General features: G+C 45.4%; 1 protein-coding gene across 2 annotated transcripts; it reads left to right on the top strand.

The window, feature by feature from the left end:
- Window positions 1-10,566: 10,566 nt before the first annotated feature.
- Window positions 10,567-14,464, top strand: LOC123440665 (B3 domain-containing protein VP1-like). 2 transcript variants are annotated; one of them, XM_045117225.1, is made up of 6 exons: window positions 10,567-12,167; window positions 12,404-12,520; window positions 12,869-12,966; window positions 13,503-13,549; window positions 13,649-13,725; window positions 14,015-14,464. In XM_045117225.1, the coding sequence occupies exons 1-6, from the start codon at window positions 10,647-10,649 to the stop codon at window positions 14,198-14,200; spliced, it is 2,046 nt and encodes a 681-aa protein (XP_044973160.1). In that variant the 5' UTR covers window positions 10,567-10,646; the 3' UTR covers window positions 14,201-14,464. The 2 variants fall into 2 exon arrangements, with proteins under 2 accessions (XP_044973160.1, XP_044973159.1); XM_045117224.1 differs by having other exon boundaries at window positions 10,568-12,167; window positions 12,866-12,966.
- The last annotated feature ends 436 nt before the right edge of the window (window positions 14,465-14,900 follow it).

Here is a 14,900-nt window from a genome sequence, read left to right as displayed (position 1 = left end):
TATCATTGGAATATACAAGCCAAGTTATATAATGAAAGTTTCCCACTAGCTATATGGTGGTGACAAAACGAGAGACTCTCAATCATGAAGATCATGGTGCTTTAATATGCACAAGTGTGGAAAAAGTGGTAGCATTGTCCCTTCTCTCTTTTTCTCTCATTTTTTTTTATTTTGGTGGGCTCTTTGGCCTCTTTTTTATGGGCTTCTTTGGCCTCTTTTATTTCCTCACATGGGACAATGCTCCATTAATGATGATCATCACACTTTCAACTTAAATCTTAGAGCAACTATGACTCTATATGGAATGCCTTCGGTAGTGTACCGTGGCAATGATCTAGCATGGCATAGACATCAATGGAAACATCATGCTAGCTATCTTACGATCATGCAATGGCAATGTAGACGTGGTGGCACATGTCATGGTGGTAGTTGCATGCCAATATATCTCAGAATGACTTTGAAAAAGCCATAGTAGGTAGGTATGGTGGCTGTTTTGAGGGAGGCTAATGGTGGGTTTTGTGCACCGGCGGAAGTTGCACGGCACTAGGAAGATAGTGATTGTGGCAGGTGAAAGTGCATCTAAACCATGGACTCAACATTAGTCATGAAGAACTCATATACTTGTTGCAAAAATTTTATTAGTAATCGAAACAAAGCATTCAACGCATACTCCTATGGGAAGGGTTGGTAGGTATAAACCATCGCGCGATCTCGACCGCCACGCAAAGGATGACAATCAATATACTAATCATGCTCAGATTTCATCACATAGCGGTTCACCATACGTGCATGCTACGGGAATCACTAACTTCAATACAAGTATTTTTAGATTCACAACACCTTACTAGCATGACTTCAATATTACCATAACCACAACTCAAAACTAATTGAGATGAATCAAACTTCTATAACTATTCAATGCACATGAAGGTGGAAGTTTTCGTATCCCTTTGGATAAATACCCCTTTTGAGACTAATTTCAAACCATAGATCAACTACCAAGCCACACACCGCTGTGCTCTAAAATATATAAGTGAAGCACATAGAGAAAAAGTATCTAGCTCAAAAGATATAAGTGAAACACATGTGAGCTGAATTGAGTACCAAAAGATATAAGTGAAGCTCGACAAAATCACGGTGTGTGCATGTCTCTCTCTCTAGGTGTGCAGCAAGGATGATTGTGACACAAAAAAAATAAAAGACTCCTACTATACAAGACGCTCCAAGCAAAAACACATAACATGTGGTGAATAAAAATATAGCCCCAAGTAACGTTACCGATGGATTGAAGACGAGAGAGGGGATGCCTTCCCGGGGCATCCCCAAGCTTAGGCTTTTACGGCATCCTTGAATCTCTTGGGGTGCCTTGGGCATCCCCAAGCTTGAGCTCTTGCCACTCTTTATCTTTTTGTCCATAAGAACTTCACCCAAAACTTGAAAACTTCACAACACGAAACTTAAACAGAAACTCGTGATAACATTAGTACAAGAAAGCAAACAACCACTTCCTTAGGTACTGTAGCAAACTTAAATTCTACTTGTGCTCATGTTGGGTTACTGTACTTTCAATATTCCATGGCTAATACCCCCCGATACTATCCATAGTTTCATCAAAATAAGCAACCAACACAACGAAAACAGAATCTGTTAACAGCAGACCAGTCTGCAGAAATATGTATATTTCGCATACCTATGTTACTTCAAAAATTCTGAAAAATTACAACTGTCTGAAGAATTTGCGTAGCAATCAGCATCAAAAAGAATCAACTCAAAATCTCTTACAGATAAAAAATGAAAATTCTTTTCGTGAGCTGAAAGTTTCTGTCTTTTCCAGCATGACCAAACGATCATCCCCAAGACTAATCATAACGGTTTTGCTTGGCACAAACGCAAAAAAGAAACATAAAAACACAATCACAACAGAATTATGAAAGTGTGGAAAACACAAAACAGAAAGAAAAATGATAGATTCGTTGGGTTGCCTGCCAACAAGCGCTTTTGTTTAACGCCCTTAGCTAGGCGAAAGTGATGGAATCACGTATAGTCATCTTTGGTGCTAAAACCTTAAGTGGCCCTCATCATAGATTCATAAGGCAATCTTATTTTCTTTCTAGGAAAGTGCTCCATGCCCTTATTTAAAGGAAATTGAAATCTAATATTCCCTTCCTTCATATCGATGATAGCACCAATAGTCCTTTGGAAAGGTCTACCAAGAATAATGGGACATGAAGGCCTTCAATCTATGTCAGGTACAATGAAATCCACGGGTACATAGTTCTTATTTGCAACAATAAGAACATCATCGATCCTCCCCATGGGTTTCTTGACAGTAGAATCCGCAAGATGCAAATTAACAGAACACTCTTCAATCTCATGAAAACCAAGAATATCACATAAAGACTTTGGAATCGCGGAAACACTAGCACCCAAATCACAAAAAGCATTGCACTCATAGTTTTGATCTTGATTTTGATAGTAGGTTCCCACTCATCATGAAGTTTTCTAGGTATAGAGACTTCTAGTTCGAGCTTCTCTTCAAGAGATTTCATCATAGCATCTACAATATGCGCAGTAAAGGCTTTGCTTTGGCTATAAGCATGTGGAGAGTTTGCAATGGATTGCATCAAAGAAATGCATTCAAACAAGGAGCAATTATCATAATTTAATTCCTTGAAATCCAAAGTGGGAGTTTCATTACTACCCAAAATTTTGACTTCTTCTACTCCACTCTCCACACCTTTATCATCAAGATAGGTGGACTCCGAATCATTGGGGCGTTTTTCAACCAAAGTGGATTCATATCCAGCCCCTCCATAAGTAGGTTTGACACGCGAAAACAAAGATTCAAGAGGAGACACACCAAGCACTTTAAGATCTTCGTGATTTGCATCACTAGAATGCACCCTTTTAAACCATTCAAGTCTAGCGCGAATTTGGACGGTTCTTTCTTTGCTCTCATTCATGGAGATACGCATAGCTTTCAAAGTTTCATCCAAGTTGATCTTGGGAGGAGCGCATCTAACTTTCAAAGCATCAATATCACAAGACATCCTATCAACGTTCTTAGCCAAATCGTCTATTTTGAGTAGTTTTTCCTCTATGGACGCATTGAAAATCTTTTGAGAGTTGATGAATTCTTTGATATTACTCTCTAGATCAGAGGGTAATTTTTTGTGATTTCCATAAGTGTTGTTGTAGGAATTGCCATAATTGTTAGAGGAGTTACTACGAAAAGGCCTAGGAACATAGTTTCCTCTAAAAGCATTGTTGTTGCCAAAATTGTTCCTACCAACAAAATTCACGTCCAAACTAGCGTTGGTACTCTCAATCAAAGAAGATAGTGGCATGTCATTAGGATATACGGTAGCGTTTCTACTAGCAACCAAATTCATCAACTCGTCCATCTTATCACTAAGCGAGTTAATCTCTTCTATAGCGTGCACCTTTTTGCTAGCACGCGACCTTTCAGTGTGCCACTAAGAGTAGTTGGTCATGATATTGTCTAGGAGTTTTTTAGCGTCTTCTAACGTCATTTCCATGAACGTTCCACCTGAGGCAGAGTCCAAGATATTGTGAGAAGCGAAATTCAAGCCAGCGTAAAAGATTTGTATAATCATCCACAAACTCAAGCCATGAGCGAGACAATTTCTAATCATAAGCTTCATCCTATCCCAAGATTGTGCAACGTGTTCATGATCAAGTTGCTTGAAATTCATGATATCGTTACGTAAGGATATGATCTTAGCCGACGAAAAATACTTGGATATGTAAGCATATTTGCACCTATCCCAAGAATCGATACTATTTTTAGGCAAAGAAGAAAACCAAGTTTTTGCGCGATCTCGCAACGAGAAAGGAAAAAGTTTCAACTTAATCACGTCATTATCCACATCTCTTTTCTTTTGCATATCACAAAGCTCAATGAAGGTATTGAGATGGGATGCGACATCTTCACTAGGAAGGCCAGAGAATTGCTCTTTCATAACAAGATTCAGCAAAGCTGCATTGATTTCATACGATTCCGCACTAGTGGCAGGAGCAATCGGAGTACTAATAAAATCATTATTATTAGTGCTCGAGAAGTCACAAAGTTTGGTGTTTTCAGACATGATGTCTTCAACAAACAAACAAGCACACAAGCAAGCAAGAAAGCGGCAAAGGAAAACGGCAAGGGCAAAAGAAAACGGTGAAGGAGAAAGGCGAATGAAAACGATAAATGTGAAGTGGGGGAGAGGAAAACGAGAGGCAACTGGCAACAAAAGTAAATGCAAGAGAAGAGTTTGTGACACCTACTTGGATAGATCTTGATTTCTCCTCCCCGGCAACGGCGCTAGAAATACTTCTGCTACTGCAACAAAAGACCTTCCAACGGCGCCCGAAATAGGCATGTCGACGGGAGAATACTTGGTTTGATCTTTCTGCTGCGGCTACGCCTTAAGGGACTTCCTAGGCAAGTATTCAAATGATTTCCGCCGTGGCCTTGGAGCCTTGCGTTGGTGTTCCCTCAAAGCGGAAAGGGTGATGTAGCGTAGCGGTGGTAAGTACTTCCCTCAGTTTGAGAACCAAGGTATCAATCCAGTGGAGGAGTATCTCAAGATCCTGCACAAACACAAAAACTTGCTCCCAACACTATGAAGGGGTTGTCAATCCCTTATAGATTGTTTGCCAAGTGAGAACTGAAAGCAACAAAGTAATAAAGCAAAGTAAAAGCGGAGGTGTAAACGATGGATGTGAATAGACCCGGGGGCCGTAGTGTTTACTAGTGGCTTCTCTCATGAAAGCAAGTAGACGGTGGGTGAACAAATTACCGTCAAGCAATTGATAGAACTGCGCAAAGTCGTGACGATATCTATGCAATGATTGTTTCTATAGGCATCACGTACGAAACAAGTAGACCGATACTTTCTGCATCTACTACTATTACTCCACACGTCGACCACTATCCAACATGCATCTAGTGTATTAAGTCCATAAGAACAGAGTAACGCCTTAAGAAAGATGGCATGATGTAGAGGGATAATATCAAACCAATGATAAAATCCCCATCTTTTTACCCTTGATGGCAACTACTTGATGTGTGCCTTCCTGCCCCTACTGTCACTGGGAAAGGTCACCACATGGTAGAACCCAAAACCAAGCACTTCTCCCATTGCAAGAATCATAGATCTAGTTGGTCAAACAAAACCCAAGACTCAGAGAGACTTACAAGGATATCAAATCATGCATATAAGAAATCAACAAAGACTCAAATATATATCATAGATAATCTGATCACAAATCCACAATTCATCGGATCTCGACAAACACACCGCCAAACAAGATTACATCGGATAGATCTCCATGAAGATCATGGAGAACTTTGTATTGAAGATCCAAGAGAGAGAATAAGCCATCTAGCTACTAACTACGGACCCGTAGGTCTGAAGTGAACTACTCACGAGTCATTGGAGGGGCGATGATGATGATGAAGAAGCCCTCCAACTCCAAAGTCCCCTCCGGCAGGGTATCGGGAAGGGTCTCCAGATGAGATCTCGCGGAAACGGAAGCTTGCGGCGGCGGAAAAGTATTTTCGAGGCTCCCCTGATTTTTTGCGGAATATTTGCGAATTTATAGCCCAAAGACCTAGGTTAGGGGCGGCCAGGGAGGCCACAAGCCTGCCGACCGCCGCCTCCCCCTCGTGGCGGAGTGGGGGCTTGTGGGCTCCCTGGAGCGCACCTGGCTTGGCCCAAAAGCCCCCTGGTCTTCTTCCGTTCGGGAAAAATCATTTCAGGGGTTTTCTTCCGTTTGGACTCCGTTCCAAAATCAGATCTGAAAAGAGTCAAAAACACGGAAAAAACAGGAACTGGCACTTGGCACTAAATTAATAAGTTGTCCCAAGAAAGATATAAAAGGTACATAAAACAACCAAAGAAGACAAGATAACAGCGTGAAACCATCAAAAATTATAGATACGTTTGAGACATGTCAATAATATAATAGAATAAAACAATAAAAAAATTTAGATACGTTGGAGACGTATCAACCACGAGAGTCAAGCCTCGCTTGGAATATAGTTCTTCACAAAGTAGGCGATCTCCCAGCTATCACAAACTTTGTAGTTCCTTCACACAGTGAAGCCTCACAAGTGCACCTAGCTGTTCTTGGAGGCGCGTACCCTCAAAAGGTAACAATACAAGAAGGTTATTTGGTGATGAATCCCTCTCTTGCGCTTCAAAACATAATCTTCTACACTCAACATTTCATAGGCTCAAGCTTTGGATTTGAGAGGTTGGACATTTGAAAGATTCACTTGAAAGAAAAGACGAGAAAGGAGATTCAAAGGTTTTGCATGAATGTTTAAGTAGAACACCCTTTGAACTTAACATAAGACATACAAGGGTCTCTTTCATAAGAGGTCGCTTGAAATGGCGATCTTCAATGTATTGGTGGGATAAGTGTGTCGTATATATAGGTTGGACCTAAAAATATGTCTGCTAATTTTTCATACACATCAGAAGCTTCGATAGAAATGCAAAGAGAAAACTTTCATATAGCTCGAAGGATTTGACCATGTTTCATCTTGATTCTCTTATCAGCACTGGCACAACTACACACACCTCTAGACATCATTCAAAAATGTCCAATCGTGGTGTGTTCAAAGACTCAGGCCTGTATTTCGGTAGGTCCAAACGAAGTTGTGGCGGAGGCTTCAAATGTCTATATCTCTCAATGGAATAGGAGGCTTTAAATGGATGTGGATTGGTGGCTTCGAGAGATAGTAGGGGAATGATTGGGTCTTAGAATGAGTTTTGGAGTTTGATCTTTAAGCGCTCAAGAAGAAATATTACCCCCACACATCCTCTTTTTTTGAGCAAATCGCCACATTCCTTGACCCCCATTGTTGATAGTCCTCATACGTATATACTCAATGTGATCTTGATTCACAAAAAGCGATAGAACTCATCCATAACCTTGCCAATACTCGACCTTGAAGAAGTGGGGATCAACAACCATCTTCCTAGCTAGTTGCATATTTTAGGGTATTGTTTTCAAATATACTTGAACAAATGTTAGCCCCTTTAATCAAGTTGTCATATATCATTAAAGCCCACTAGGTTGCAATAGATGCACTTTCAATGGGTTTAGATTTCACAACTAAACCTATGTTAAAAAGAAAAGCTTTCACTCATAAATGTGAAATAGTAGCTCGGTTATATACCTTGTATTTATGCACATCCTAACAATAAGTTGTTGGGAGATAAAGAAATTCCAGGCTCTAGTTTCTATCATTAACCATGTCATGCCATTGTTACTATTTCTTCTTTGTATTATGAAACATGTCATAAACATGATATTATATTTGTGTAAAGATGCACATGACTAAACATTAGTTTTGCTTCCATTTGTTTGTCAAATGATACATTGACATTTTCCCATTATGATTTATTAAACACAATAAATCATTCATATTTACATTTTCATTGAAATATATTACAAAACATTCCCACAACAACGTGCGGGGTATCATCTAGTTATCAATTAAAGCGTTTGCACACGCAATTAATAAAATAATAAAAAGGTCATATAGTGTTGCTAATGCTCATTCACATGATCGGTTCATAGTTAATAAGGAAAATACTATTTAATAGTTCAAAACACTAGTGTGATATAACATCTGGCATCAACATATTGCACAACAGGGAAATTTTCAAATTGACCATTATCACTAACGGGTTAGATATCAAATAAAGCAATTATCGAGAGATATATGCTTTCGTAGTATACACATGCCGTTTTTGTCAATTAATATTTCCATGCTATCATCAGTAAAGTTTCACCATATATGTGGGCATTTATTGCCAATGACCGTTTCCGTGCTATCACCCATAAAGTCAGTAGAAATAAGGACCTACACTGCACACTTATTGCTAATGAATGTGTTCTATATTGCATTATGTAAGAACATGGTTAATAGTACAACCAGTTGCTGGCTATATGATGTTGACACGTCATCTATAGCCAAGCTTATAGCCCACAAGTATAATAGGTAGATGTAAATAAATGCTACCTTATTGATACAAGGCCCACCATCCTCTCTCACAAAGTGCCTAGGAACACGTGTTACACTCAGCTGTTAGTTTGTAGCCCGCTTCTCTTCTCTCTCCTCTTCTATCTCTTCCAACTCATCACAAGTCTTACAGCCCGCCTACGTCATCCTATTGTACTTGCTCTAACGGACAATAAAGATAGAGATACCTATAGTTGTTCCTCCTTTTTATAGAATCATAAATCACGGATGGGACGTAAATATGACATTTGGTATGTAAAATATGATATAAGGTATGTGTAATATTTCCTTGTAGATTTTTTGTCAATGACCGTTTCGCGTGCTACCATCTGTAAGTCAGTAGAAATAAGGACTTACACTACACACTTACTGCTAATGAATGTGTTCTATATTACACCATGTAACAAACACTCAAGATAGAGATACACATCATTGTTCCTCCTTAGATCCATAAAAATGATGGATGGAACGTGAATATGATATATGGTATATAAAATATAATATAAGGTATCTGTAATATTTCCTTGTAGATTTGTTTTCAATGACCGTTTCCGTGCAATCATCCGTAAAATCAGTAGAAATAAGCACATTTACTACTAATGAATGCGTTATATATTACATCATGTAACAGACAATCAAGTTGGAGATACACACCACCGTTCCTCCTTTTTGAACAATATGAATCATGGATAGGACGTAAATATGATGTACGCAAAATATGATAAAAGGTATGTGTAATATTTTTGTTGTTGATCTTTTGTCAATCACCGTCTACGTGCTATCATCCGTAAAGTCAACAGAGGTAAGGACTTACAACGTAGTTACTGCCAATTAATGTGTTATATATATTACGTTATGTAACGGACAATCAAGATAGAGATGCACATCATTGTTTCTCCTTTTTAGAACCATATAAACCATAGATGGGGCGTAAATACAGGCCCACGTAAATATGATATGTTTTATAAAAAACGTAAATAGATGTAATTGATATATTATCCATGACCATCTACTGGGGGAGAAATGAGCAACCTAACAATTCAACATGTGAGACCTTAGATGTTTGAACGACTGAACGACCACATCACGATATACCAAAATTTCTTGAAGGTATTCGTCGGTCCTAAGTCAATACATCAGTTACCAATCTTAAATGCCTACATATATACGAATACAATCTTGTTGATCAATGAGGTCACCTACACACTTCAAAACACACACGCAAAGACCGACAATAAGATCCATATCATCTAGCTAAAATTTCCGGACACAACTAGTTCAATGCCAATGTAAATGTGTTACACCCGATTGTCTACCTAGAAAATATTTCACATAGCCACGCTATATCTATCACCATCCTCGTTGTATACTCTGATTATTTTTTAGGGTGGGATCATCGGGTTGTGATGATCTATCATGTAAATTTTTGTACATATTATTCTCTTTTTTATAAGCTAAGGTATATCATTGATGTGCTCTCGAGAAAAAAAAACTGATTTTTTTGTTTGAAACAGCTACGCAAACCGCCAAAGGTGCCGCCACGCAATACTCTATCAGTTCTAGTAGTACTTCGTCATGGTGTCATTCATGTGATGGAAACAAATATACGTATATCAATTGCACTGCTCAAGCGTTTCCAGAAAGAGTTAAGAAAAGCTACGAAATATTGTTGACTATGGCCGCAACAACCTCCTACGAGCAGGACAAGGCAAGCAAACGCTGCATCCACACGCAACGCCCACACCGGATACATGTATCTCCCGGCTGCCGTTGAGCTGGCCGCGGCATGGGCCCATGGCTCCACACACGCCACCTCCACGACCAATCATTCACCACCACGTCATCCCGGCCACATGTGACCCACCTCCACGTCATGTGCGCCCGTCCGTGTAGGCTTGGGTGCGTGCGCGGGGACGCGCCGCCCCTAGTTCCGAGACAGGCCTGATGTCGCCTGGGAAGCTCGCGTCCGTCGGATCTCGGGAGTGGCTCCATCGGACGGCGCGAAAGGGACCCAGCGCGCAGCGCCCAGTCGGCGCTCCCGCGACACAGACATCCTACGAGGCGGAGCCGCTCCGCGCACCCGGGCCCCGTCCACGGACGCATGCACGTGCCACGCAGCGGTCAACATTATCACGCGCCGGAACAAAAGTCTCCCACCAGCCCGGTAACTGACATGTGGGCTCGCGTCACGCGGCCCCGCTGTCATCGAGCAGGACCATGCGGGGCGACCCCGCACCCGCGGAGATCGATGCCGTTTCGCTGAAGCCGGGCCCGGGGATACAGGTGGGGCCCGCGTGCAGTGGGATGGGCCGAGGGCGAGCGGGGGAGATGCCGGGGAGAGGCTGGCGTGGGCGGTGGAGCGCTTCCCACAGCCCTCGGCGGGCGCCACGTGTGGCGCGCAGCCGCACTCTCTCCCTTCCACCTCCTGCTTGCCCTGTTCATCTTCTGAGTAACTGCACCCACCCCCTACCCCCACCCCCACCCCCACCCCGCACCTACACACAGCGGGACAAACGCTTTGGCCGCACACACACATCGCATCTCCCTCTCTCGCCCGGTCGCCCTCGCCCTCTAGCTCTCGCTGCCTCCGTCCCTTTGCATGGACGCCTCCGCCGGCTCGTCGCCGCCGCGGCACCCGCAGGGGAGCGCGCCGAGGCGCGGGAAGGGCCCCGCGGTGGAGATCCGGCATGGGGAGGACGACTTCATGTTCGCGCAGGATACCTTCCCGGCCCTCCCGGACTTCCCTTGCCTCTCCTCGCCGTCGAGCTCCAACTTCTCCTCGTCCTCCTCCTCCAACTCCTCCAGCGCTTTCGCCGCTCCGGCGGGAGTGGGCGGGCGTGGGGGCGAGGGGACGCGCGGCGAGCCGTCGGAGCCTGCCGCGGCCGGGGACGGGGTGGACGACCTCTCCGACATCGACCACCTGCTCGACTTCGCGTCCATCAACGACGACGTCCCCTGGGACGACGAGCCGCTCTTCCCCGACGTCGGGATGATGCTGGAGGACGTCATCTCCGAGCAGCAGCAGCAGCAGCAGCAGCATCCGCTGGCGGGCTACGGCGCGGGCGGCAGAGTGGCGTCGGATGCGGCTGGTGGTGGGGGAGAGGACGCCTTCATGGGTGGAGGCGGCTCGGGGAGCGCGGCGGACGACCTGCCGCGGTTCTTCATGGAGTGGCTCACGAACAACCGAGACTGCATCTCGGCCGAGGACCTCCGCAGCATCCGCCTCCGTCGATCTACCATCGAGGCCGCAGCCGCGCGGCTCGGCGGGGGGCGCCAGGGCACCATGCAGCTGCTCAAGCTCATCCTCACCTGGGTGCAGAACCACCACTTGCAGAAGAAGCGCCCCCGCGTCGGCGCCATGGATCAGGAGGCGCCGCCGGCAGGAGGCCAGCTCCCCAGCCCCGGCGCAAACCCCAGCTACGAATTCCCCACGGAGACGGGTGCTGCCGCTGCCACATCTTGGATGCCCTATCAGGCCTTCTCGCCAACTGCATCCTACGGCGGCGAGGCGATGTACCCGTTCCAGCAGGGCTGCAGCACGAGCAGCGTGGTCGTGAGCAGTCAGCCGTTCTCCCCGCCGGCGGCGGCCGACATGCACGCCGGGGCCTGGCCGCTGCAGTACGCGGCGTTCGTGCCAGCGGGCGCCACATCCGCAGGCACTCAAACATACCCGATGCCGCCGCCGGGGCCCGTGCCGCAGCCGTTCGCGGCTCCCGGATTCGCCGGGCAGTTCCCGCAGCGGATGGAGCCGGCGGCGACCAGGGAGGCCCGGAAGAAGCGGATGGCGAGGCAGCGGCGCCTGTCGTGCCTGCAGCAGCAGCGGAGCCAGCAGCTGAATCTGAGCCAGATCCAAACCGGCGGCTTCCCTCAAGAGCCCTCCCCCCGCGCGGCGCACTCGGCCCCCGTCTGGGGAGGCCACTGGTCGCCGCCGGCCGTCCAGGCCCAGCCTCATGGCCAGCTCATGATCCAGGTCCCGAATCCGCTGTCGACGAAGTCCAATTCCTCGAGGCAGAAGCAGCAAAAACCCTCGCCGGACGCGGCAGCGAGGCCGCCCTCCGGCGGCGCCGCCTCGCAGCAGCGCCAGGGGCAGGCGGCGGCTTCCGACAAGCAGCGGCAGCAGGTGCATGCATGCACGACCACCTCTTGCCATTGCCATCCATCCATCGATCGCCATCCCGCATAGAATCACAAGCCATTGCTCCCCAAATAAGTGTGCGTACTTCGTAAGAGACGCACATCGCTGTCCAGCGATAGGATATCTCCTCCCCGCATGCGTGCGTGCGTTCGTGCGTGTGTGTTTACCTGCACGGTGAATTGCATCTCGAGTTCTCAACGAGGTTCCGTGCATGCGCGCAGGGGGCATCAAGGACGGCGGCGGCGCCGCCGGCAGGAGACAAGAACCTGCGGTTCCTGCTGCAGAAGGTGCTGAAGCAGAGCGACGTCGGAACCCTCGGCCGCATCGTGCTCCCCAAAGTGAGGCAGTCACCTCCCTATGGCGATCTTCTTCCTCCATCCACATCCCCATCCCCATGCACCACTTGCAATTTTCAGCTATTTATGTGCATGCAGCCACTTGCAAATTTTAATTTCTCCTTGATTACTCTTTGATTAATTAGACAAGATCAGTCTTTGGATTGCAACTTGCAACTGTATGACCTAGCTATGAATGGATCTTCCTCTCTTTCTATTGATCTTGGTGTTGATTTCCTTCTTGATTTCTCGGATTTTGCAAGTGTATCTATCCATGGATCTTCTTGTCTTTCCGCTGATCGATCGGTTGCGACTAAAAAGTGTCTCTTCTTCCATGGATGGTTTCAGAAGGAAGCGGAGACTCACCTGCCGGAGCTCAAGACGGGGGACGGCATCTCGATCCCCATTGAGGACATCGGCACATCTCAGGTGTGGAGCATGCGGTACCGGTAAGTAGTACTCCCGTCCATCGATTTCGGGATAAATTTAATAATATTAAACATGCATGCTTGATTAGTCCACTTTTATCTTTTTTTAATTATCTGTGTAGGCCACATATAGTAAATGACATGATCACTGCATCACTGTGGGGCACGCATGTTCCTTTCCCAATTGGGCAAGTGGGTCATATGAATACATATGATGGGAATCCGGGAGCCAAATAGTAGCATGCATTCGTAGTGCGCGCTCTCTCTATATATACGCGAATGGGCATGCAGAAAATTTGTTTTCATCCTCTCTAACTCTTGGTTCACTCCTTGTTAACATTGGGCAGTACAGTAGAATATCATGATCAAGTGGGTGTTCCTGATATCGTATATACCTCCTTTCTTTTTCGTCATCTTCTTCTTCTTCCAAAGTGTAAATATCATATGTTGCTAGCTAGCTAGAACTGTCGAAATAAGAGAAAACAAACTAGCTAGCTTGTATCTGTACGATAACAAATTTCTGGTACAATGATGGCTTTCGATTTTCATGCATGCAGGTTTTGGCCCAACAACAAGAGCAGAATGTATCTTCTAGAGAACACTGGTGAGAGGAAGAGAACCAAACTTGTCTAATACAATTTTGAAACCAAATAGCCAGCTTCACTTGTGCTCACAAGACGTTTCCTCTTGATTGAACTTGTAGGTGACTTCGTTCGCTCGAATGAGCTGCAGGAGGGTGATTTCATCGTGCTCTACTCCGATGTAAAGTCAGGCAAATATGTAATGTCTATACGCTTCGCATTGCGCATATAATTAAGAGTAATATAATATTGTTCGTCTTGCAAAATAGTTTTATGTCATAGTACGAGTTTTTTATACAAGCAGTTCTGTCATAGATCTCTTGCTATTTTTTATGCATATATTATATTATTATGAGCGAAGATAACTTTAGTCAAAATCATGCATTGGAGACGGAAAAGTCAAATATCAACTGTGCCTTGTTCTTGTTGTGCATTTGAATTAGTTGTGTACATCAGCTAACCTCAGCCTTTCCGTGTAATACCACCAGCTGATACGGGGCGTGAAGGTAAGAGCCGCACAGGAACTGGCCAAGCACAAGAATGGCAGTCCAGAGAAAGGGGGAGCGTCCGAAGTGAAGGCCGAAGACGGCGGCTGCAAGGAGAAGTCCCCACACGGCGTCCGGCGATCTCGCCAGGAGGCCGCCTCCATGAACCAGATGGCGGTGAGCATTTGAAATGAACAGACTTGTGGTCTGATCCACCATTGAAGACTACTTAGCTAGCTCAAGTATACCTGCTGATGATGATCAAATCGATCTCTAGTTCTATGCTCCGTATTCCGTGTACTGCTGTAGCCCTAGTTAGGGATGATGATACTAAAGTAGCTATCGGTCAGACTCAGATGTGACGCTGAAGAATGCATGGTCCGTGCTGTTAAACCTGTAAAGGCCGTAACCCTTCTGTACATGCATGAATATAACCCTTATTCGTTGTGCGAATTCCTCCTAACTAGCAAACAAGCCCTAGTTAGTCTTGCATTGTGTGGCTGTTGAATGGGGCGTGGTAAGAGAGAAACAAAGGCGTAGTTTTTTTGTTCTTTTTTTCGAAAAGGAGCCTCCACATCGAGAAAAGAAGTGCTGGTGGGTGGATTTTCCACTCAGATCTAAACTGAGGGCGGAGTTGGTAGTTGGGAGACCTGTACGGAGAAATATGAATTTCTGACTCTTATCATGTCCGCCTCTGCTGAGGCTAAGCCAGGACCTCGGAGACGGGCTGGTAGAGAAATCTTAATTATAGCCATGCATGGAGGTTTAGACTTTGGAGGGAATGGCCGGCGGCAGCTTGACGGTGGGGGAGGCCATGGGATGGCGGTAGCAAGAGCGTTGCTGGTCAAGGTTGGCAGTGGCAGGCGGCCTGGCCGGTGGTACGTGAGGA

This window comes from Hordeum vulgare, chromosome 3H (assembly GCF_904849725.1).
Source record: "Hordeum vulgare subsp. vulgare chromosome 3H, MorexV3_pseudomolecules_assembly, whole genome shotgun sequence".
NCBI classification, from domain to species: Eukaryota; Viridiplantae; Streptophyta; class Magnoliopsida; order Poales; family Poaceae; genus Hordeum; species Hordeum vulgare.
Note: the sequence above shows the minus strand (reverse complement) of the source record. Positions and strands in the feature narration are given on the sequence as shown.

What these genes read in the sequence shown, in the direction of transcription:
- LOC123440665 (XM_045117224.1), top strand. Translation starts at nt 10,647, where the DNA reads ATGGACGCCTCCGCCGGCTCGTCGCCGCCGCGGCACCCGCAGGGGAGC. An exon ending in GTGTGGAGCATGCGGTACCG is followed by an intron (nt 12,967 to 13,502) that starts GTAAGTAGTACT and finishes TCATGCATGCAG; the next exon opens with GTTTTGGCCCAACAACAAGA. An exon ending in GTATCTTCTAGAGAACACTG is followed by an intron (nt 13,550 to 13,648) that starts GTGAGAGGAAGA and finishes TTGAACTTGTAG; the next exon opens with GTGACTTCGTTCGCTCGAAT.